Source organism: Protopterus annectens, chromosome 4.part1, assembly GCF_019279795.1.
Source record: "Protopterus annectens isolate FY-2018-M chromosome 4.part1, PAN1.0, whole genome shotgun sequence".
Lineage (NCBI taxonomy): Eukaryota > Metazoa > Chordata > Ceratodontiformes > Protopteridae > Protopterus > Protopterus annectens.
In genome coordinates this window covers 662,343,589-662,370,327 of record NC_056734.1, presented here as the reverse complement: position 1 = coordinate 662,370,327, position 26,739 = coordinate 662,343,589, and the positions used below count along the sequence as shown (strand labels likewise).

Genomic DNA, 26,739 nt, shown 5'->3' with positions numbered 1-26,739 from the left:
CATAGAGGCCTGACCATGCGGTCTGGGCGTCGGTTTTCTAGCCATGGTTCGTGTTTTAGGCCTTGAAGAAGAAGATGGCGTCGGTTTAATATGAAAGTCAGTAGGCCTGAATACTCCCTCAGAAGACTATGCCTGCACAGCAGCTCCGGACCCATCCAAGTTAGAGACATCCACAGGTTCCACAGTTGAAGCATCTCGCGGCATACCGGACGCCAAATGGGTCTCAGTAGAGGCCTGCAAATCTGAAGTAGAAGGTATCAGGGGCTGCGAAAGCACCTCGCTGAGTACTGGCGACTGGCTTAGTTGAAGCGTCGTCGGCAGCTTTGGGCCTAGGTGGCCTGTCTCTGTCTTTATCTCTGTGTTTTTTTGGAATGTCGGTAGTCGGATGGCTTACCAAAGAGCTATCTGGATAATTGAACCGAGTACCAAAGTATTTAGAAGCATAAATATACAGATGACGAACAGTTAGTTTCTTAAATAAGGCACAAAACGACAGCGAGGTACGTCGCGGTCAGGGCCTAGGCAAGGAATAGAGTATGAATGAAAATCTTTATGAGGTATTTGCTTTCCACAAGAAATACAATTATTGACTTTTACTGACATTGGTTTAGAGCAAGAAAAAGCTTCCCCAACGGGCTACTTAGCTTTAGTTGAAGACTTTGGTTCTGAAACACGAAAATGAAAATTTCAGAAGTCAGCCAACCAGCAGTTGTGAACTGCTTCTGCTTCGGACACCGCATGGCAAGAAAGACTGATGTAATTGCGTCGGCTGCATGCTTTATACCCCTGACTACCTGACATCACGGAAGATGAGACAGCAACCGACGCAGGACCCAAGACTTTGATAATCAGGCCGACTGAGGGCTACTGCAAGCAGATAACCCAAATGTGATGACTGCAACAGTGAAACACAAAGAACATCTGGACCTAGTCTCTGAACACTTGTCCTTGTGCTGATGCTCTGACATATGCCTAGGGCTGAGAGCAGATCTTTCCATCGGCCTCCACTTTCTTGACCATCCCTACCTTTTTAAAGAGGATTACCAGTTTTTGATTCATTCAGCATCTAGTATCTGCACTGAATCACTGACATCTGTGGCAGCTACCAACAAGCTTTTCCTCAGAAGAGTACAGATAATGCCAGTGTGAAACCTGGCTGGTAATTTGACTGAAGACTGGACTTTGACCCTGCAAAAGGGTTCGATCTAGTGCACTAAGATATCAGCAAGTTCAGAGTAGAAAGAGCACCATTTAGAAAAGATATTTAAGATGACTTCCAATAAATGATGGAATCTTCTAGAAAGGGAGCTTTTTTTAGTAAACTAAGAAGGAGCTTTGAAATGAAAAAAAATGTATAAAATTATTAAAAAGAATATAAACTACTGTAATATAAATAATGACGTTGGCAAGGGAATGCCAGCTATACATTAATTTATATGATCAGCTAGATTTGAAGAGGAGGCCATTGATGCAAATATTTAATTCTGTACTACTGTAAGTAAAACAACAATATGCTCATCCAGGGTGACAATTTCGAAAGCTACGAAAAATCTGTAAGGTGTGATAACAGGCAAGCAAATTCAGTTCAGCAAGGCTTCATCTAGTATTTAATTCTAATCATAAACCAAAATTAATACCACAACATGAGGATGGATGAAACTAGATGGAAGGACAAGGACTATGGCAGATATCCTTGCCAACTCCACGGTTGCACAGTAGTATCATCACGATAGTAAAATAACTAAAACAAAGGTAAATTACTAAAAAATTGGGATAAAATAACTAAAACAAAGATAAATTACTAAAAATTTGGGTTAAAATTTTTTTTTTAATTTTTACTTATAAATCTTATTTGGCAAATATGGGAAATGATTGCAGATTTTTTTAAGAGAAGGAAAATGTTGAATGGCATCTAGATGTGGTATGCCAAGGCAACTGCTACAAGCGTTTCCTGACAACAACAAGAGCACCATGCTTATACCCAAATGGTTTCCAAGTATCTGAATCAAAATGTCCTACTGGAATCCAAGAGCAGCACCAGTGATTACTTCTACAGATCAAAAGGTAAGCCAATACTGCTTAATTAATGCAATTTTCTCACAGCTTCAATGACTACTGTCTGTGGCAATGAAATATCATTGGTAAAGTATTTTAAGTAGGGCCAGTATATTAGCATGGTGCTTCAGTTTCTATTACTCATGTTTGCAAACCATCTTAGCTATGAAATATGCAAGTGCCCAGAAAAAGAACAGCTATGTACCCAGTGTGGCTGCATGTTTTATATAGCCTTTTAGGTAGCCAAAGGAAAGCTACACCTAACACAGAACAAAAGTACAACCATGTAACTTCAGACTCTAACTACATCTCAAAACAGGGCAGACTCTCCATATTGAAACGTGCCCTAAACATTGGCACACCAATGGAAAAATACTTCTCAAAGTAGCTGTCTACTGCAAAGGGATGGAGAATCAGGAAGACATTTCCATATGACAAAGAATGTACTCACAATACCTTGTACAGGGAATGTGACAACTCTGAGTGTAAGTTCTCCAAATTCCAAATGTACTAATTGTTTTCACTGAAAACATGGATTCAGCAAAATCGAATCTACCCTTTCTTCATCTACTGTGCAAACGTGGAATTGGTTTATGCAAGTTATGAAGGTGTAGGTGATTTCCCCAACATGGTGGGTGGGTAGGAGTACAAAAAGCTTTCTTTTCAGTTAAATGTACGTGGTATTCTGAGAAACTGCTTCAGACATATGGCATTTGTCCTTTGAGGTATCATCAAGAACTTCCTCTATGTAGGGTACGCAGTGTCTAAAGCTTGAGGTGGTAAGTGAAGAAATGCTCTTATATAGATGAAACGGAAACAAAATTTTAGGTAAGCTGGATGTAACTGATGCATGGTACTGCCTGGAGTTGGGAAGGGGGAAAACAAATCTGGAATGAACCTTAGGAAATCCACTTATACAAAACACATCCTGAATGACTTGGAGATGGGGGTAGACATCAAAGGGGCAAAAGTGCAATGGTATGACAGGAACTCCAAGTACCATGGTTACTGATCAACAGAAGATGCGGATAACGGAGTGAGTACATTCTAATCTACGGGTGAGGCGGTTACAGAAAAGGAGGGCAATATATTCTGCAGTCATGTATCTGAAAACAAACTAGCAGTGTTCCATTTAATCTGCTGTAAAGGCCATGACACATACTTGCACCCAAAAAAGCAATTAAAAAAGAACTGTGCAAGGCAACTCTCACAACTACAGCTTCTTGGGGAAGTTGGGTGGGCGAGTGAGTGGGTGGGTGGGTGGAGGAGTCATTTCCTGATGATGACAGAACCCATATGTAGGTTAATAAAGACGGTTTGGTGACTGATGTGATGACCTGTCATGTACCTGCATAAATGAAGTGTACAAGTTCCTGTGGGATCCTGCATAATTTATTATGCAAACCCCTACCTTGTTATCTTTCATCTTTAAACTTACCAACAATGCCTTCCCACTAACATAGGATCAAATGCCCAACTACACCTCAAATAATACAACTTCAGTAAGTAGACACTGCATTAGCTGGGAAGGCATGGGGCCTCCAGTACTGCAGTGGTATCCCCTGTTACAACTGAGGGACTATCACCCTGCAGGTTCCCATAAAGTCAGACCACTCCAGCAAATACTTGAGACACACATTCATCAAAGAATATACGTGCAGTATTTTTTACCACAATGCACATCAGGATGACATAGGTAGCAAAGGAGCATTCCTCAGAAACCACTAACAGGCTAATCACTAATCACAAAATAATCACCATCCCATCTCACTACATCTACCCAAATAGGCACTAGTCCCCAATAAGGTAAGTGGTAGTGGGTATGCACTTAAAAGTATTCAGTTATTATGCCCTGTGTATGATGTGTTGCTGCACAATGAAGTCAACCCCCCAATTCTCCCCCTCTTTTTAACAACGTTGCTGACAGCAAGATAACAATGGTGATCACCTCCCACTCCTCACTCCACCAGCTGAGCCCATTGACAAGGCTGCTATATGAACTGGGTTGCCCCACCCCACTCCACATACCACCCAATAACTTGAAGGTTACATTACTGCAGGCTGCACATGGAATGTAAACATGTCCCCAAGGTTTTAGATACTCAAAAAATAAACATGAAACAAAACTCTTTATGCAATCAGATAATACTATTAATATGTCAGGCTCTAGGTCACAAAATGAGCAACAAGGCCAATCATTATCCAGTTAAAATACAGCTACAGCATGGTGGTTTGCCTGTTCTATGTAAACCTGGCAAAGAGAAAAAATCCAAAGGAAGGTAAACTAGCTGTGAACAACAAACTGCCACCCTTCAGGATTACAGCCAAGATGCAGAGCATAGGCCACTGACAAGATACTCTGTACAACTCACAGCAAACACAAAATACTGTAGTTTCACAGGTAAAAAAGTTTTCTTTTGATACTTTCTTGTCAGCAAGCCACAGAATAAAGTTTATACAAACAGTAGGTCAAAACTTACTTCACTTATCATTGGCAGTAACTTACCACAATAGTCACCCCTTCATGCACCAGTGATGGTGAAGCATAGAGGCTGGTTGAATACATTCCAACATAAAGTGTTGACCTAGTTAAAAAGAAAAATTATGATAAGAAATACATGAAGCATAAGAACAGCCCCACCTCCAACTATGAGATAAGACTGCGATTCCTGACAGCTGCTAATGTAACAAGCCAAAAGTTCAAAGACTGTACTTACAAAACACAGAGTTAGCTCATTTCAGGAAACATAGAACACAAGATAACTATTCCAAAACTGCTAGTAGTGTGAATGCCACATGCTATATATGTGAGCTTGATTCCTTCATCAATCATCTGCCTTCAAACTTCATACTTACTTGAGAGCTTGTCTGAACAACAAATAAACTAAGCAGCATGATATAAAAAATAAAAAAAACTATGGCAAAAATGCAAGCTTTTCTATGGGCTGTCATTAAAAGAAAGACAAGTTAAACAGCATGAAATAAGACAGCAATAAAAACAGACTGTATTAAAAACGAAGTTATCCCATATTGTCATCAAAGCCCTGCTAAATGGCAGCATCTCATGGTGTTTCACAAACAAGACAACCCATAAATTTTGGATGATGTCATATACAAATTTTGGTTAATGTTTTATTTGTGTATATATATATATATATATATATATATATATATATATATATATATATATATATATATATAGACTGCGGTAGTGGTGCTGCGGAAGTGTTGTCGCCTCACAGACGTTGCCCATTCGATTCTCAGTTAGAGCGTCTTCTGTGTGTCGACATGCGTGAATGGGCATTCCTTCGATGAAGGTTGTGCGTTAGGCCCGGCAAGCCAGCACGTAAAAATCTACTGCCAATCATTAGCGGACTGGTGTTCTGCTGTGGCAACCCCTAACCGGGAAAAGCCGAAAGACACAAACTGTTTTTGTTGACATTGTGTTTGGTCGATACCTGTTTAGTTGACTGCTTTTGGTCAGCTAAGCATATAGTTGAAAGATGTGAGAGAATGCGATTGAGTTCCCCAATTCTCTGCAATCTTAAATGTTTAATATTGTTTTCTTGTTGTAAATTTTGCATGCTCAGAGGTTGTTTCTAGGTGCATGAGTAGTAGTGTGTCAACATTCACATTGTCGACGCATTATGGTTGATGTTTGGAATGATGACATTTTGTGTTTCGACAAAAGCATGCATAATCATACTGTATGAAGATGCTATGTATGGAGTGTTGATTGAAGTTAGGGAAAATACTGCAAAAAATGCAAATTGAGAGGAAGAGGTGATTAGTGATGTGCACCAAGAACAGCCAAACCAAACTGTGCAATTTTGACATGAAAAAATGTATATGATTCAATGTAACAGAAGCAACAAGAGTGTCAGAAGACACGCAATTAACAGAGCTGGTGGCTGGTTATGTGAGACATTTGTAAGTGAATGAAACTCACCATGATACCAATTAAGCAACAACTGGTGAGATATGAGGCAAGTTTGATGAAGTATTTGGTCATGTGGAACATGCCAAGGATTTACTTATTTCCCAGCAGTTTTGCTTCTTTAATTTCTAATAGTAACATAACTGAAAAAACTAATTGCACTGATTAAAAACTAACTGCACTGGTTAAACACATTACGCATTTTGACACACAGTTTGTCTTTTCAGCCACACCTCAAATAAATAGTTTTCAAGGGAAGATAAGGTACAGAGAGAGAGCTTCAGAATGGAGTACTAGAAAGAGCAAAGGGTACACAGGCTATGGATTTACAGGATTTGGCTAAAATGCACAGTAGGAAGACTTTTCATTCAGCTCATCTGCTGTTGTAACAGCTTATCAAGCATTGAAACTGCCCCTGACTCAATCTGATAAAAAGAAAGGGAATTCTAGAGTTAGTTTTATTCAGTTTATGCCTCATTACAAAAAAGGAGCATGCTGCGGTGCCATTATGGCAATCAAGAAGGTGATGCTCAGTAGACGGATGACCTATTTATGTCAATGACTGCTCACAGTATGTATTTCAACAGTGACTGTAGGTTAAAGAAGGCATTAGGGATTGTGAAATTTTAAACAAAGACTGAAATACAGATGAACTGTCCTTGCTATGCTGAAGGTGATTTTGGCTGCTTGAATGTTTATATTTACAAATGCAGAGAAAACAGAAGCAATCAAGGTAAAAGAACTACCTAAAAAAATATCTTCTGCAGCACCTGAAATGGATGAGACACACATTCGCATCTGATGAATTTGCCAGTTCAGAAGAGTAGGAGGTGAATGGGAGGATCAATAAGAGCTGAAAGGGAAGAGTGACAGATCTGGTGTAATGCAGCTGCAGCACGTTGGTTTGACAGACTATTTTAGCTAAAATATATAGACAAGGTAGTGGCCTAGATAACTACTGTGAAATTTCTGGGGAAAGAGACCTTTTTCTGGAGGAAGAGTTAATCATGGAAGCATTAAATTAACATCTGAGCTATGACCACAAAATGCATACTGTTTTTGTAAAAATGTAAATGAATAGTATATTTTAACTGATGTAGTCATGTTGCTCAATTCTGTTCTAATTAGATGTGAAAACAAAACTACAATGGAGCTTGTATAACTTCATAATGTTCAAGTGAATTAGATAGGATTATTTGTGGGATATATTTCATTACTTCTGACAGGCAATGCATCTAACTACAGTCTACATGGTAACCGAGACAGTAAATAAATCATTTGGTTCATGTACACAGGGTTTTCAAATAATTTACTGTTAGTTGGGAAAAGAGAAGGAAACAGGTGGCCTCCAAGATGGCTGCACACTGATCAACATATTGATTTGTGCTCTCCCAGTGGGAAAACAGAAGCCGTTAAAAAAAGAGCCAGTTTAACAGTTGGTAGAATTCAGTCAATAGCTATTAATTATACTGCCTGGATGCCAAAAAAGAAGAAATCTGGAAAACCTGGATGAAATCAACCAGAAAAGGAGAAGAAAAAACTCTGATGAGAAAATGTTATTTATTGTTGTCATTTGTTGACCGGGTTAGTCCCACTAGGGTACTTGCCATTTTTTTTAATGGGAGATTCCAGCTGGTATTTATACTACTAGGGGGAATTTTGGCCAGGGCATTTGGGAACTTCTCCTATTCTTTTCAATAGATACTGTGGTATCTTTTAAATCCACCAGAGCTAGAAGCTACTCAATCAGATGAGACCTAGGTTTAAAGTCTCACTCAAAGAAATACACACAAAGAAAAGTGCAGCAACCACCCTTACACAGCACTGCCAGCAACTGATCTACCTAGTGTGGGAAAAAAACTTGCAGCCTTCTTCACAAAAGGCAATTGTGCTACCTGTTGCAGCACTGACACTGCTATGAGAATCCTGCAGTTGTTCAGCAAAAAGCAATTCAAGTTTCAGCTTTGGTACATGAGATGGCTTCCAGTTATTTAAAATAAAAATAATCCACTCAGAGGTTCTTAAAATAAGTATACTGAACCTACTGATATTGCCGACATCCTGGCAGATAGATTCAGTGCAAACTTCACCCCCCTCTCACCTCCAAAAGGGCCCATAACAATACCGCAAAAGTGTAGTGTCCCAAAAATCACAGAAGCACAGGTGAAAACAGCCCTTTCAAAAGCCCAAAATACAGCGTCAATGGGACCAGATGGTGTCCCAGGCTGCGTCTTGAACGAACTAACCCCCCACCTAAACACGCTGTTCAACCTCAGCCTCTCCACAGACTACGCGCCCATAGAATGGTGCACAGCAACAGTTATTCTTCTCCACAAAGGAGGGGCCACAACTGACCCTGGTAACTATCACCCCATAAGCCTGACTAGCCTTGTCTGCAAGGCTATGAAGCGCATCATCATGGAATTCATTAACAAAGACACTGGGAACCTCCAAACATTTGACCCGACCAAGTTCGGCTTTGTTAAGGGCAGATCATGCCTACTAAACCTAGTTGACTTCTTTGAGACACTCACCAAGGCCATAGATGAGGGAAAGGTGGTTCACACAGCCTACCTTGACCTCACCAATGCTTTCGACACCATTCCCCACTTGGGTATTACAGAAAAACTCACCAGCCTGAACATAAACCCCTATTGTCATGAGATGGGTTGCCAACTGGCTTACAGACAGAACTCACATGGTAAGAATCGCGGGCTCCAGGTCCGACTCTAAACTAGTCACAAGTGATGTCCTGCAAGGTTTGGTCCTGGGACTCCTACTGTTCGGCATATACTTCTCAGAAGTACAAGCAAACACAGGACTATGGCTAACCAAGTTCGCGGATGACTGTAAACTGGGAGCCATAACTGACTCTCCCGCTGACACGGACATTCTCCAAAAGGGCCTTACTGAGACGGACACCTGGTGTTAAAGTCATGGCCTCAAGCTAAATGCCAAAAAAAACCAGGAACAAAAACACAAAGCTGGCGCCAAGGAGTGGAAAGTCCAACCTTCAAATCCAATGCTCACCAAAAAGCAGTTTGTATGAAAAGTGTTCCGTTGGTCAGTAAAAGTATGCTGAATAAACAGATCCAAGCAGCAACGGTGAGACCAGAAGAAAAAGCCAAAACGTAAAATCCCTTTAACGCAAGGTTTATTAAATTACAAAAAACTAGCATTTTCGCTGGAGCCACAGCTACAGCTTCTTCAGAAATACAACTTTTTTAAAAGTACGATGAACTCTTTTAAAGCACGTTATGTGCGTGGGGTTTTACGTTACAGAAACAAGTTAAAGGCATACACACTCTGTAAAAAGTGCTTCACGCCAAGCCCTCAATTTATACAAATGTCATTAAAAATAACTTAACTATTTACAATACCAGGTGAATGCTGAACTATTTAAACAGCAAAAATCTTAATATAAGAACCTTAAAAAATCCTTTAACCATTAAAAACCTATCATCTAACCATGGTCATAATGACCAACTATCACCTACATAAACCCAAAAAAATATATGTATATCCAAAAAAATAATAAGTAACCAGCTTCACTTATTTAGTTGCCCTTAGGTAACTAAACTACACAAAATATAAAAAAATAAAAAAATATATATATGTGTGTAACTAAGAATCTGAACCACTTTATTTGTGTGCTTATTAAAAAGCAATCTAAATACTTATGATATAAATTATAACATAAGCCCAAAAACAATGTGTATAAAAGTGATAAATCCTTTTGTACATAAATTTAACCCATTTCTAATATATAATATGTCAATTAAAAACAACCATTTAAATTTTCACTAATATTTAAAAACATACTTAGAAACTAATATTACCTTTGTAGCAATATGTTACAAGGTGAGTCAACATTAAAGTGGTTCTAACCATAACAGTGACCATTATAGAAATTGACAATTGAAAATTAAAAATTACATATTTTAATTCACAACAAGGTCCTTGCCTAACTGTATAGTTTAAACCAGGATAATACAAGTTCAGTAGAGAATTTCTGGTTCTTTTAATTAGTAGAATTCTCCAATACTGAAACTAATCCTACAGAGTGCCCTTAGGAAAATCAACGTTTATAACTTTTCATTTTTAGTACACAAGCAATGCTGCAGTGTTCGTTCAAACCAGGAAAGGAAAAAGAATCTAATAATAATTGCCACTCTAGTTCTCTGTTTTCTAAAAATAGAGAAATTGGTCCTGCTCTTTCTGATTTAAGGACCTGGTCGATAGCTAAAAACTGAAAACTATGCCCCTCATGTTTGTCTATATGCTTGGCTAGGGCATTAGTTTTGTTCTTTTTCCTTATAGCATAAGAGTGTTCGTACACCCTATCACGCAGTCTTCTATCAGATTTTCCTACATAAAAAGCTGAGCAACAGTTACAAGTGGCCAAATACACAATAGATCTCGATTCACAGTTCAATTTGTGATTAATATTAAATTTCTTTTCACGGACTATAAAAGAATTAGCTACCCTTACTAAGTGACAGTAATTACAAGTGCCACATTGAGAACAACCTTTATTTTTTGTTGCCCAACTAGATACTTTTGATCTTTCCAAAATAGATTTCAAATTATTGCCCCTTCTATAAATAACCTTAGGTTTAAATCCAAGTTTTTCCAAGAGTTGTTCATCATTGGTAATAAAATACCAGTTTTTGTAAAGGATACACTTAATGCTGTTTGAGTCTAAACTAAAGTTGGTAATAAAACTACTACCCTTAACAGAATTAACTACGTCCATAGGGGAGGTAGACACGTTGTTTATACTGTCCCTGTCCATACCTGTACTTAAAACATACACAGTAACAATTGGAAAACTATTTCCTTGCGGTAGAAGAGGTGGGTATTGACCTAGGTTTCTTTTATTGTTAACTTCTTCAAAAATCTCGTTGAATAACAGAATCGGGTAGCCTCTGTTGGTGAACATGTTTTTCAAAATCTCACATTCATCCAAAAATATACTCTCCCTGCTACACATTCTAGATGCCCGTATTATTTGCCCTTTAATGATAGCCTTCTTTTGTTTAAACGGGGGGCAACTCTTGAAGTGTAGTAGGGAGTTACAGTAAGTTGGTTTCCTATATATGTTAGAATAAAATTCACCTTTAAGGAAGTCTTTAGACAATCTAATGTCTAAGTAGTCAATTTCTGACTCTGAGAATTTAAATGTGAATTTTAAAAACAATGTAGTCCCATTAATTGATGTTACAAAATTCTTGGCCAGTGTACTCCCTCCTTCAAACAGTATAAAGATGTCATCCAAGTATCTAGTATAAAACTTAATTGGACTCATCCTTTCGTTGTTGTTAAACAAGAAATATTTCTCCCAATATGCCATGAAAAGATTTGCAACATGAAGCCCACAAGGGGAACCCATCGCTACTCCTTGATTTTGTTTATAATATTTCCCATTAAAGGTGAAATAATTTGATGTTAAAATAATATCAAGCAATTGGGAGATAATATCAATTTCTTTCCTTGGAGCTTTCAAATCAATTAACATAAGGGTAATCCATTCTATTGCTTCAACGTGAGGTATTGATGTATAAAGGTCAATAACATCGATGGTAAGAAGGTTTAATGTCCTTCTAAATTCTATTTTGTGGATTTTCTCCAAAAAAGACCAAGAGTCTTTACATATTTGAGGGACTTCTTTAAGATATTTACTCAGGATGTTGTCAACTAGTTGGGCACAAGGGTATGTAAGAGAGATACGACTATCGATGAGGGCTCGAAAAGGTGGATTGTATAGGTCCTTATGCATCTTGGGAATGCCAAAGATAATCGGAGTTTTTGGCATGATGATGTCGATGTAATTATAGGTATCTAAGTCGATATTCCCGTTTATATGCAAGTCCCTAAAATAACCCCTATTCCTAGAGTATGAGGTGTTCATTTCACTCAAAGAATAAATTAGGGATAGACAGAGTTACCTTAATAACTCAGCCTACCCTAAGCTATTAGTTACCACGAATACATCTCAAGTTAACACTCCGGGGGATGACTGTAATGAGACTAATCACCCTGAGGAGCATGGTGTAGGTGTTCAGGGTAACACGGTAAGCGATGTAAGGACTGATGTACATGAACAGAGTACCAGACCCAAAATTCACAATACGAGAAGTAATCAATCTTACAACAACAATAATAAAAGAGACGGCCACCCAGGGGACCATTTTTTAGGGAAAACGAATTTTCGTCCCTTTCCGAAGAGGAATTGGAACAACCGGAAATAAATCCATGTATTCAATCTAACTCCAACTCCTTGGGTGACTTAAAAATCTTGACTAACGCTAAGGGGGACTTTACAATATACAATTTTTCTACCTTTCAAGTAGACTTGTGTTTGATTGAACTTCTAGCTTTTGGGCACTCTTTTGTTCCAACATCAAGATGTAATTTGGTCAAGACTTTAGTGGACTTGAAGTGTTTTGTAAGAAAGTTGAACTTGAAGCTGTTATTCAACAAAAGTTCTTCCTCCTGTCATAATAGCCTAAAATTAGCTAGTACCTTCAACCCTCCTTTACACACTGGTTTGTTTTTATTTGAAAAAATTTGTGAACTTGACTTTAGATTTTTGTCCAGTTCTAAAGCATTACAAAACAACAATTTGAAATATAATGCTACGGAGGAGCAATTGACAGCCCTTGAACAACTGTGTAAAGCCCCAGTTAGGGTTCTTAAACCAGATAAGGGTGGTGGGTTAGTTATCTTTGATAACTATAAATATGTTGAGAAGATGGAAACTATCTTGGAAGGCCCTGCGTATTGTCCCTCATCTTTGAGTGAAATGAACACCTCATACTCTAGGAATAGGGGTTATTTTAGGGACTTGCATATAAACGGGAATATCGACTTAGATACCTATAATTACATCGACATCATCATGCCAAAAACTCCGGTTATCTTTGGCATTCCCAAGATGCATAAGGACCTATACAATCCACCTTTTCGAGCCCTCATCGATAGTCGTATCTCTCTTACATACCCTTGTGCCCAACTAGTTGACAACATCCTGAGTAAATATCTTAAAGAAGTCCCTCAAATATGTAAAGACTCTTGGTCTTTTTTGGAGAAAATCCACAAAATAGAATTTAGAAGGACATTAAACCTTCTTACCATCGATGTTATTGACCTTTATACATCAATACCTCACGTTGAAGCAATAGAATGGATTACCCTTATGTTAACTGATTTGAAAGCTCCAAGGAAAGAAATTGATATTATCTCCCAATTGCTTGACATTATTTTAACATCAAATTATTTCACCTTTAATGGGAAATATTATAAACAAAATCAAGGAGTAGCGATGGGTTCCCCTTGTGGGGCCTGCGTTGCAAATCTTTTCATGGCATATTGGGAGAAATATTTCTTGTTTAACAACAACGAAAGGATGAGTCCAATTAAGTTTTATACTAGATACTTGGACGACATCTTTATACTGTTTGAAGGAGGGAGTACACTGGCCAAGAATTTTGTAACATCAATTAATGGGACTACATCGTTTTTAAAATTCACATTTAAATTCTCGGAGTCAGAAATTGACTACTTAGACATTAGATTGTCTAAAGACTTCCTTAAAGGTGAATTTTATTCTAACATATATAGGAAACCAACTTACTGTAACTCCCTACTACACTTCAAGAGTTGCCACCCCTTTAAACAAAAGAAGGCTATCATTAAAGGGCAAATAATACGGGCATCTAGAATGTGTAGCAGGGAGAGTATATTTTTGGATGAATGTGAGATTTTGAAAAACATGTTCACCAACAGAGGCTACCCGATTCTGTTATTCAACGAGATTTTTGAAGAAGTTAACAATAAAAGAAACCTAGGTCAATACCCACCTCTTCTACCGCAAGGAAATAGTTTTCCAATTGTTACTGTGGATGTTTTAAGTACAGGTATGGACAGGGACAGTATAAACAACATGTCTACCTCCCCTATGGACGTAGTTAGTTCTGTTAAGGGTAGTAGTTTTATTACCAACTTTAGTTTAGACTCAAACAGCATTAAGTCTATCCTTTACAAAAACTGGTATTTTATTACCAATGATGAACAACTCTTGAAAAAACTTGGATTTAAACCTAAGGTTATTTATAGAAGGGGCAATAATTTGAAATCTATTTTGGAAAGATCAAAAGTATCTAGTTGGGCAACAAAAAATAAAGGTTGTTCTCAATGTGGCACTTGTAATTACTGTCACTTAGTAAGGGTAGCTAATTCTTTTATAGTCCGTGAAAAGAAATTTAATATTAATCACAAATTGAACTGTGAATCGAGATCTGTTGTGTATTTGGCCACTTGTAACTGTTGCTCAGCTTTTTATGTAGGAAAATCTGATAGAAGACTGAGTGATAGGGTGTATGAACACTCTTATGCTATAAGGAAAAAGAATAAAACTAATGCCCTAGCCAAGCATATAGACAAACATGAGGGGCATAGTTTTCAGTTTTTAGCCATCGACCAGGTCCTTAAATCAGAAAGAGCAGGACCAATTTCTCTATTTTTAGAAAACAGAGAACTAGAGTGGCAATTATTATTAGATTCTTTTTCCTTTCCTGGTTTGAACGAACACTGCAACATTGCTTGTGTACTAAAAATGAAAAGTTATAAACGTTGATTTTCCTAAGGGCACTCTGTAGGATTAGTTTCAGTATTGGAGAATTCTACTAATTAAAAGAACCAGAAATTCTCTACTGAACTTGTATTATCCTGGTTTAAACTATACAGTTAGGCAAGGACCTTGTTGAGAATTAAAATATGTAATTTTTAATTTTCAATTGTCAATTTCTATAATGGTCACTGTTATGGTTAGAACCACTTTAATGTTGACTCACCTTGTAACATATTGCTACAAAGGTAATATTAGTTTCTAAGTATGTTTTTAAATATTAGTGAAAATTTAAATGGTTGTTTTTAATTGACATATTATATATTAGAAATGGGTTAAATTTATGTACAAAAGGATTTATCACTTTTATACACATTGTTTTTGGGCTTATGTTATAATTTATATCATAAGTATTTAGATTGCTTTTTAATAAGCACACAAATAAAGTGGTTCGTATTCTTAGTTAAGCATACACACATATATATATTTTTTTATTTTTTATATTTTGTGTAGTTTAGTTACCTAAGGGCAACTAAATAAGTGAAGCTGGTTACTTATTATTTTTTTGGATATACATATATTTTTTTGGGTTTATGTAGGTGATAGTTGGTCATTATGACCATGGTTAGATGATAGGTTTTTAATGGTTAAAGGATTTTTTAAGGTTCTTATATTAAGATTTTTGCTGTTTAAATAGTTCAGCATTCACCTGGTATTATAAATAGTTAAGTTATTTTTAATGACATTTGTATAAATTGAGGGCTTGGCGTGAAGCACTTTTTACAGAGTGTGTATGCCTTTAACTTGTTTCTGTAACGTAAAACCCCACGCACATAACGTGCTTTAAAAGAGTTCATCGTACTTTTAAAAAAGTTGTATTTCTGAAGAAGCTGTAGCTGTGGCTCCAGCGAAAACGCTAGTTTTTTGTAATTTAATAAACCTTGCGTTAAAGGGATTTTACGTTTTGGCTTTTTCTTCTGGTCTCACCGTTGCTGCTTGGATCTGTTTATTCAGCATACTTTTACTGACCAACGGAACACTTTTCATACAAACTGCTTTTTGGTGAGCATTGGATTTGAAGGTTGGACTTTCCACTCCTTGGCGCCAGCTTTGTGTTTTTGTAAATGCCAAAAAATGCATAGTCATCCCATTTGGGAAAAACAAAACACCCACGAATTACCACATAGGTGGCAGCCCCCTTAATACAGAAGAGGTAATACGAGATCTGGGGACCCAGGTAGATAGTAATCTCTCCTTTGACAATCATATTGCCAAAGTAGTTAGGAAATCCATCTATGTGGCCCATCTAATTACTAAAAGGTTCACATCTAGAAATAAAGAGGTTATAGTACCCCTCTATTCATCACTCATTAGACCCATTATAGAGTACAATGCCCCATTCGGGATGTACCTCACAAGACACTTCCAACAGCTGGAAAGACCACAAAAGTACCTCACCAAAAGGATTATTGGCCTCAAACATATGTCCTATGCAGCCCAACTGAAAAAACTCTGGCTGTACTCAGTGGCTTATCGCTTACTCAGAGGTGATCTCTGTCTAACTTATAAAGTCATGTCCAACCCAGAATTGATGGACATGCTCCACTTAAAGAAATCCAAGTCACTGTGAGACACACGTTCTAGTGAGCTAAACCTCGCCACAACAATAAATAGAACATGCTGGAGGGATAGATTCCTGTCACAGAGACTCCCCGTGCTTTGGAACAAAATTCCTAATTATATCAGGCAGAGCCCCTCACTAACACTCTTCAACAGGAACCTTGACGAGTGGATGGGTAACAGAAAATACACCCCTGGGATCACTTCATTGGCTCTGCTTGACAGAGGATCAGTTAATTAATCGATGGGGCGACGAAAGCCGACACACTCCGGCTAGGCTTATAAATGTCCTCGGGCAGATAGCCTAGTACTTACCTATGAACCTAAATGCAACGTTTAATGAATATAGCAACTGAAATAATAAAAGGCTGGAAATATAGAAAAAGCTTTAACTAACTGTGATGAACTAAAAAAACTGCAAAACTCAGAGGTTGAAATGAAGACAAGGCTGGCTGAGCATGAGGCTTCTTCAAGAAGAGCTGTTTAAAATAGAGAGTAAAGAAAAAAAGAGTTGTGCAGAAAAAACTGAAATTTTCTGCTGTACAAGAGATACTGAAAAGAACAGACCATTATTTTTATGAAAGTGCAAACAATTGGACTGATGTTCCACATCAATATTCGTTAATTGGAAAGGTCACATTGTGTGTATGCTCCAAACCTGGCAAAAGCAACCAAGACCTATATAACTTAAAATGCAATCATACCAGCAGAAAGAGCTGATTACGCAAAAATTGTGACAGGAAAAGCATTAAAAAACTGAGACAACAAGAGTTTTTGAGGAAAATGATTATTCATTGTACACCAGGCAGAAAAGAAGTACATTTCTCCCAGCAATCAGGGAATGTCGAGAGGCACATGTGAGATTCATGCTGTTCCAGCTGTCTTCAAAATATTTTTCCTGGAAGGTTAAAAACCTTTTTGATGCAGAACAGGTTAAAGACTAAATAAAACAAAAGAGTGAACAATCAAGCAGAGAAGGAGACTCTGCTCCTCATTCTTTTGACAGTAAAGTTCATACAGAAACTTTGCCAGTGAAACCTTTTCCAGTTTTGAAAAGGAAAATGCTTAACAGACAGAAAAAAAAATACAGAAGAATTGACTAGAGGAATCAGGAGTACCTTGGACTTGAAACAGAGCCTGGTGATGGGAGATGGAGATGATCAGGAAGAAGACCAGCAACACTGAAATTAGTTAACTGATGGGATACTATAACGCTTCAATCATATTTGTAAAATACAGCTTTGAAAAAAAGTGCCTAAGAAAGACTGGAATTCTGTTACCTTTTTTTAAAATTGTGGATGGACTGTAAAGCATATACCCCACTTTACATCATTAATGTTTAGGGCACTAAAGGGAAAATTGTCAGTAAACCAGTTTTTTGTTCTTATTGACATTTGTATAAAGCAATTTATGACATAAATTGAATGTTATAGAAGATGTCTGGTATGATGCATAGTTGAAAACACATTTCTCCAAACACTCTCTCCTACAATTAGTTTTTGATAACAGAATAAAATAATGCTTCTTTTCATTCAAATTCCAATTTCTCTTGTTTAGTTTACATGTTATGGTGAGTGTCGTCTACAGTATGACATAAGAATAAGAAACAGAGAAAAACAGCAACTGTTTTGGTCCATCTAGCAACATACATCAGGAAGCATCAAGCCAGAAAGCTGCCTGCCAGGATCTACACTCGCCAGGTGAAGTGACGCTTAAGGATATTTTCCTTGAATTATGTTGGATGAATGCCCGCTTAGAAGATTACATAAGAGACCATGATAAACTGCTTGAGGAAGTTACAGAAGAAGTGATTGAACACTCTGATGTGACCCAAAGTTTGACTTCAAACAATGAGCTTTTGAAAGTTAAACTTGCCTCCTCTGAAGCCAGATTTGGATTGGTTGAAGCTTCCTAATAGATCAAGAGGACAGAGCCAGGTGCAAAACATAAGAATTGCTGGGATACCTGGAACAATCGACTTTGGTTCCAGGGGGGGATAGCTGTATTGACAGGGCACACAAGACAGCCTGGGTCACTGACAGGGCTTCACATGCTTGTCTTTAGCAAATAATAGTACATTTTAACTCTTATCAGTAGAGGGAAAGAATACTCTCAGCTTTGGAGACCAGGTGCAAAACTATTATGTACCAATAGGGTATATGTGGATCTAGATTACTCAGAGGACCTGAGGAAAAGTTGGCTAGAGCAAGAGGGATCAAGTTTAAATTTATTCACACTGCCCTCTTCAAACTGTTTTGGCCAGAAGGGGCAAAAACGTATTTAGACCCCAAAGATGTGAGCAAGGACCTGGAGGAGAGCATGGCAAATGCCCCCCTGTAGTCTCCCAGGCTGAGATGGACATTCATCAGGAAGACAAGAAAATGCCAAAGAGGACTTCAGTTTCACCAAAAGGACTATTTCCTGTGCTCCAATGCTATCATTCATTAAAACAGTAAAAGATGGATAGTATGGAAGCAGCTCAGGATTATAGTGAAGTTGCACAGGGCCAGCACAATGATTGTGACATTCCTTTTACTGGGTGTCATCTTTTATAATGTCTCCATAAAATAGGTGCATTTACAAATTGTAATGGGTTAATTTTGGAGGCTTTATCCCTTGTCAGGAGTAGTGTCATGTTAAGTGTAACAGTTGTTATGAAGTCGTCATAGTAAGTCGTGTCATGTAATAGGCTAGCTGCGCACATTACAGTTGGTCTGATCCTGAGACAGGGTTATTTTTTCACACTGTGCTCTACCACTGAAATACTTAACGTTTTGCTCTGAAGACTCATTGTGGAATGGTTCATTGCTTTTATTCTGTAGAGACTGTATGCAGATGGTGCGAATGACAGAGTAGATGAGCTGATATTAATAAATGAGTAGCTAAGACAAGTCAAAAAACTTTAAGAATTTTAGCTAAACGCAGGATTCTTCTACCTTAGATGTTACAGTCTGCCTCCTACCACCTACTTACATAGTCTACACTTGTTCATAGACTAAAGCTCACAAAGGAGTTTCTTTCTGTTAATTTCTGATGCCTCCAATTTACAACGGACGTGGAGCAGTAGATGCTTGACAGAACTACTCTATCCGTTGTTGCATGTGTCAGCATCAGGGAGAAATCTTTTGGTAAGTTGGTGCCTCCAACAAGGTCTATCCCAGCAATGAGTTAATGAGGTGGCTAGTACATACCGTAAGTCTGCAATAAAATAATCTAGGGTTATACAGATTCTTGAGGGTTGGAGGGAGTTGGATCATGATATTTCTTTCTTCCTCTCTAGCAGAAGGGATGACTGCCCTGCTTGTAAGGAGAGTTCCCAGGATGATTCACACTTACAAATGGGTCAAATGACCTCTCTAAAGAAGACATTCTTCTTTTTGTATAGTTTTTTTTATAACGTTACTGGTGTTTGGTATGAGTTACCCTTGTCTAATGGTGTGTTCCCAAGTCATATTACAGTGTTTGTTTCAAAAATCTACAAGATGTTACAGGGTATTTTTAGCTGCATTGATAAGCTAAACTCCAGCTTTCAAGAGGTTAAAATTCTGTGTGTGACATTCCAGAAAAAAAATGGGGGAGAGTTACCCTTGTTCATTACGATAACTGATTTCTGTTTGATATTAAAATCCACATGGCTGACTAATATTTGCTCTTACAATGTGAATGGATAGGTTCATTTGGTGAAGAGGGAAATAATGTTTGCCTTTTGAGGCAAGGGATGGATATACTTTTATTACAAGAAAATATTTTAAAGTAAACTGACTGCATGCAGCTTACGGTCAGAGATTTTCAAGGTATATGTGCGGATTCATATTAAGGGGAAGAAGGACAGGGGTGAAGATACTAATTAGGTCCTCTATTACAGTTAAAACAGATATTATGTTCATCAGAACATACTTCTGTTGTGCTTTTTGGAGGGGGAATTTGCTCACATCAAGTTGTTTTTGGCTCATGTATTTTTTTTTTTTTATATTTAAGGGAAACACATAAACCTGTATGCCAGCCTCCCACCTATTTTCTTTAGCATAAGACACCTAACATATGGCAGAACAGCCCCGTGAAACCAAACCGGGGGGTGCCACCCGAAGTTCACGCCTTAGGCTCATTGTTCAGAGAAGTTCAATGGGCTAACAATCAGAAGGACTGTAAAAGTCTAGCCACCATGCCAAAACCCCTTGCAACATCTGATATTCTTGGTAAGAGAAAGGAGTTAAAGGATTTGTAGGATGTGGCATTCATAAACCGGGGCCTGAGTAGTTAACAGGCTGTCTGTGTCAGCTAGACAGAAGAGCAAAACTAGGTGTGGATGTTCCAAGATGTGATTAACAGTAAAGGAAAATAATTTCACCAAGGCAAAACTTGGAGATTAGCTTCCAGACGCTGCTCCCAAGAGCTTACAGAACAGACTTGACTGTCAGGCCGTCCATGCCTTCCTGTGAAAGGAGGAGGAAGGATACCCAGAAAAACCTTTCAACTTATAAATCTAGGTAGTGGCACCTAGAAGGCAGATAGCAAGAAGTTTACTGCTAGCTATCTGAGCCACATATCCTAATATTTATACAGGTTGAGGATCAACAACTTGAAGAAACTCAATGGGTCTGAGGGAAGTCTCAGACCCAAGGAGAAGCTGACAGCCCCCAAAAAAGTATGGATTGAAAGGCTTGTTTGTTTGCGTCTTTCGGCTTTTTCCGGTTAGGGCTCACCACATCGGAACTCCGGTTTGCTAATGATTAGTAGTGGATTTTTACATACCGGGTTATCAGCCCTGATGCACAACCTTCAACGAAGGCATGCCCCATTCACGTATGCCTCCACACAGAAGACGCTCTAGCTGAGAATTGAACGGGACAACGTCTTGCTATGAGGCGACAACGCTACCGCAGCACCACCACCACAGTGTGGATTGAAAGGCTACGGATCCCAAAAAACAAGAAAGGGAACTGCTGAGCTGCCTCTGAGATAGGGTAGCCTAAAGAAACTCACCATTTCAGGGACGGAAGGAGCCAAATTCTTGAATGGTACAGCATACCAGAGTCCAGTATCTAGTCATCGGATCCCAACCCAGGGTTTGCTGGGGGAGTACTCAAACCATACCTATCCAAAGAAGAGAAAGACAGGATATATATATATATATATATATATATATATATATATATATATATATATATATATATATATCTACACTGTGTGTGTGTGTGTGTGTGTGTGTGTGTGTGTGTGCGTGTATATATATATATATATATATATATATATATATATATATATACATACATACATATATACATATACATATATATATATATATATATATATATATATATATATATATATATATATATATATATATATATATATATATATACATACATACATATTTACATATATATATATATATATATATATATATATATATATATATATATACATACAGACAGACATACACAGACACACACATACATATGCATATGTACACATCCACACACATGTATACACAATACATGTGCACCTACACCTATTGTTGTCCCTGTCCTATTCCAGAGAGATGGGGGGGGGGGCAGGAACCCATCATAAACTGTCTCTTCTGCAGCTATGACTCTCAATGTTTCAGGTCCTGCAGAGTATCCTGCTTTTTGGATCCCACTCATCTGAAGAAGAATCTTGGAGCCCTCATTGGAGCCACTAATGGAAAAGTACAGTTTTGTACCTACCATAAATGTAGATGTCCGATAGGTATGCATCTGCAGTCCTAACATATGGGTTGTCCTGCCTCAGGCAGCCCTTCGGTCGGCCGGATTCCAAAGTCTGGGTCTGGCCTCGGCTGATGTCGCACTTCACCCGACGTCATAGCTGCTGGGGTATAAAGGCATCAGCCGACGCCATTTTCCTCAGTGTTTCTTGCCCCAGATGCCAGGTGCCCTCTAGGAAGGCTAAATTTGGATAAATGCAAATAATTCCAAACAGTAGAGATAAAAAAAATATATATATATATATACATATATACAAACAAATACACCATAATAAATTCCCCCAGCTAGCTAAAAGAGGGGTAAGTACCCTAGGAATACCACAGAGGGGAAGGAGGGTGGGTAATCCTGACTGCAGATGCATACCTATCGGACATCTACATTTATGGTAGGTACAAAACTGTACTATGTCCTTCAAGGATGCATCTGCAGTCCTAACATATGGGTAGAATACCATAGCCAAACTGGGGGAGGAGGCACTAAGATAAAGATGGTGTAGTCAAGATCCCTTGCAAAACAGCAGTTGCAAAACCTGCTCGGGATCTGGAGTATAAAGGAAGATTATAATGCTTGGCAAATGTATGCACGGAGCTCCAAGTAGCAGCTTCTAAAATGTCTTTGGTAGCCACCCCTCATAGGAAAGCTGTAGTGGTGGCTGTAGCTCTTGTGGAGTGAGGTCTGATATTTTCAGGAGTTGTCTTTCCATGAAAAGAGTAGCAAAATCTAATGCAATTTCCTATCCATTTTGAGATTGTCTGTTTTGAAATTACTTTTCCTTGCATTCCTGTTGCATATGCTACCAGAAGCTGGTCAGTTTTTCTGTTGGTCTTAGTTCTGTCCAGATAGTAGCGTAATTGTCTGTGCACATCCAAGGTATGTAGTAGTCTTTCCCCCCTGTTCTGTGGGTTGGGGAAGAATGTAGGTAAATGAATCGCTTGGTTCAATGATACTCTGGAGACCACTTTTGGCATAAAAGTAGGGTTAGTTCTCAGAGACACTCTATCCTGATGGAAGATAAGGAAGGGCTGTACTACCATTAATGCCTGTAACTCAGATACCCTTCTTGCTGAAGTGATCGCTAGCAGGAAAGCAGTTTTCCAAGATAAGAACTGTAAGTCTGCTGTTGCTGCTGGTTCAAAAGGGGGAAGTGTTAACTTCTCCAGCACAAAGTTAAGATCCCATGTAGGTAAAGGTGGTTTCCTTGGAGGCTTTACATTTTTGATTCCCCTCAAGAACTGCCTGAGTAGAGGATGAGAGAAGACAGGAGGATCCATGTTGTATTCTGCTGAAATTGCTGATGCATGAATCTTAATGGAGGAGTAGGACAGGCCATTGTGGAACAGTTCTGCTAAGTATTCCAGGATGTGTGCTATGTTTACCAATGAGACATTTTCTCCCTTTGCTGCACTCCAAATGAGGTATCTTTTCCATTTGGCTGAATAAGTTTTCCTTGTGGAGGGTCTGCGTGCCTCCAGGATAATGTCCTTAACCCTCTGAGATAAATCTGTTTTATTTTGTTTTATGCAATATTCCAAGCAGCTAGCTGCAGTGTTTTCAAGTTTGGATGTAGGATCTTGTAGTTGTTCTGTGTTAGAAGTAAGGGACATAGAGGTAGAGGCCATGCGTGTGTCCGAGACATGCTTCTCAGTAGCGGGTACCAATGTTGCCTTGGCCAGTCTGGAGCTATCAGGATTACCCTTGGCTGATCCTCTTTGATCTTCAGTAGGACTTTGTACATCAAAGGAAGAGGTGGGAATGCATATGCTGTCAGGTTTTTCCAGCTGAAGGAAAGGGAGTCCACCTTCCAGGCAAGTGGGTGGTATGCTCTTGTGCAGAATTTCTTCAATTGGTGGTTGTGTGGGGAGGCGAACAGGTCTATCTCTGGCAGTCCCCATTTCTTTGTTATGGCTTTGAAGATATCTGGATGCAGCATCCATTCGTGAGCATCCGTGGTAGTTCTGCTTAAGGTGTCTGCTAGTGAATTTTCTTTTCCTGGTACAAATCTGGCCTGTAGTTGAATGTTGAGATTCAGGGCCACATTCCACAGGTCCATTGCCATCCGGCATAGAGGATATGAGTGTGTACCTCCCTGTTTGTTGATGTACCACATGACTGTGGTATTGTCCATCCTTATCAGCAGGTGACCTTGTTGAAGGAGTGGTCTGAATGCCTGGATTGCATGTTTCACTGCCAGCATCTCCTTTAGATTTATGTGTAGATTCAGCTGGTCTTGGGTCCATAGGCCTTGTATATACTTGTCCACTATGTGTGCCCCCCAGCCTAGGTCTGAGGCGTCCGTGGTGATGGTTTGGCTTGGATGTGGTTTGTGGAAAGGCAATCCTCTGTTCGACTGACAGGCCTGAGCCCATCACAGGAATTCTTGTTTCAAGCATGGAATTATTGGAATCTGGGCTTCTAGACTGTGCTTGTGTTGAGACCATACATTCCTTAGGTACCATTGCAACTTTCTCATATGCAGCCTGGCATGCGGAATCAATATTATGCAGGATGCCATGTAACCCAGGGCTTGCAGGACTTTCCTTGCAGTAAGGTGAGTTTGTGTTGTTAATGTCCTGAAATAGACTGGTAATTGCTTTTGTTTTTCTTCTGTGAGAAAAGCCATCTGAGTTGATGTATTCAGTTCTGCACCCAAAAATGTCATCTTTTGGGATGGTACTAGTCTTGACTTTTGCATGTTGACTGTGTATCCCAAGGCTTGCAACAGTTGTATGACATTTTCCAAATCTTTTGTTAATTTTGCCTTGTTGTCCGCTTGTATTAGGCAGTCGTCCAGGTATGGGTAAATTTGAATTCCCTGAAGCCTGCAATGAGCAATTACTGATGCCAGGCATTTCGTGAATACTCTGGGTGCAGTAGATAAGCCAAAGGGCAATGCTGAGAATTGATAATGCTCTGATCCTGCAAGAAATCTGAGGTGTCTTCTGCAATCTGGTCGTATAGGGACGTGCAGGTATGCCTCCTTGAGATCTAGAGTCACCAGCCAAGACTCCTTGCCCAGCATGGGAAGAAGTTGCTGGAGGGTCAGCATTTTGAATTTTGGAACAATGAGGTATGTGTTCAGTGCGGACAAGTCGAGAATAGGTCTCCATTGATTTTCTTTTCTTGGTACAAGGAAAAGCCTGGAGTAAAATCCTTGACCTTGTTCCATAGGTGGTACCTTTTCTATAGCTCTCATCCTTAGTAAGTTGTTGATTTGTCTTTGAGCCTCTGATTTTTGGCTTGGTGGTAGGTTTGGCATTCCTCTCTTTTTTGGTAGAGTGTGGAAGTGAAACCTGTAGCCCTTGTCTATTGTTTGTAAAGTCCATTTGTCTCCTGTAATGCAATGCCAGTTGTCGGAAAATAAGGCTAGCTTTCCGCCCAAGGGTGCTTCCAGTTGCTCCCTGGTAGGCGGAACCAGAGCCAAGTCACTGTGTCTGTCCTGTGGAAGTGGTTGTAGTTGAATCTGTGGCAGCACTTCTCTGGTTGGCAGGTTGCCAATGACGTCCCCTGTAGGCACCCCTAGATTGACCTCTGCCTCTTGGGTGTCTATTTCTGCCCCTCTGTGCTCTGGAGGTGTCTGGAAAGGACCAATTCTTCAAAGGCCAATTTCTGCTAAACCTCGGAGGTTGGACCTGTAAGAAATCCTTGACTGTTTGGACAGATTTTGCTTTTTCTTCCACTTTCTTTAGAACCTCCTGTGCAGGGGAGCCAAACAAACTTTGTTTCTCCATAGGAGCATCTAGGAGTTTTGACTTACATGGTCTGGTAAGGATTGTTCTTTTGACCAGGCATGCCTTCGAATCACTGCTCCAGTCATAGCTGATCTAAAGGAAGCCTCCAGTGCATCATAGCCACATTTTAAGAAATGGTTACTGACCTGCTGAGAGTTATGTACCAAATCCTGAAGGGACTTGTGGTCTATAGGTTCAGGAGAGGACAGTTTTTTTATTTAGCTGGTCTAACAAAAATTCCTGGTACTGAATCATGTGAAATTGACAGTTTAAGGCCCTGGCCGAAAGAGTAGCAGAAGTATAAACCTTTTTACCCCATCTCTCTAATGCTCTAAATTCCCTTTCAGAGGGAAGAGGGTTTTTGGCAGAGGCAGCTGCCACACCTTTGGGGCCCTGTGAAATGGTTTCAGGGTCTGCAACAGGAGCCTTATACAAGTGGTAGTGTGTGTCCGGGACCCTGTAATATCTGTCAGGCTTGGCAGGGGCTGGAGGAAGAGAATCAGGGGCAGTACAGGCATCATTATATGCATCATCAACAACTGTTAGTACTGGAGGAATGGCTAAAGGCCTATGCTGTGGTAAGTGTAAAAAAGTCCTTAGCCTTTTCCTTGAATCTGAAAAATCCTGGCCCTGCCATTGGAAGTGTTCCCTCATAGCATGTAGGGTTTCCCCAAAAGAAAATTCTTCAGGAGGAGAAGCAGAAGGAATGGAGTCTTCTGCATCAGAATCCTCATAAGGAGAATATGGGCCTTCCTGATGGTCTGAAATATCTGAGTCATCCGAGGAATAGTCTGTAGAGACAGGTTCTGGGGGTTCAGTCCTAGACCTCTTATCTGGAGGGGGTTGAGAGGCCCTGTCTGGGTGAGGTTGGGATCCCCTGATCAAAGAAATAAGATCCACAGCCAGGCTGAGTATTTGGGAACTAGAGGTAGGCCTGTGTGAGGGAGTTTTAGCAGGTAAGGCCTTAGAAGATTTAGCTGCTTTAGCCCTGGAAAAGGCCTTGATAGACATAGAAGCAGGGGG

The 26,739-nt window shown here is 39.2% G+C and overlaps 1 protein-coding gene across 1 annotated transcript in view; it reads right to left on the bottom strand.

Moving 5' to 3' along the window:
- ERN1 (endoplasmic reticulum to nucleus signaling 1) overlaps positions 1 to 26,739 on the bottom strand; it is a 1,214,209-nt gene that overhangs the window by 417,367 nt on the left and 770,103 nt on the right. The window contains exon 9 of the mRNA XM_044070452.1: positions 4,562 to 4,640. Within this exon, the coding sequence (XP_043926387.1) occupies positions 4,562 to 4,640 (79 nt within the window). The remainder of the gene's footprint in view (positions 1 to 4,561; positions 4,641 to 26,739) is intronic.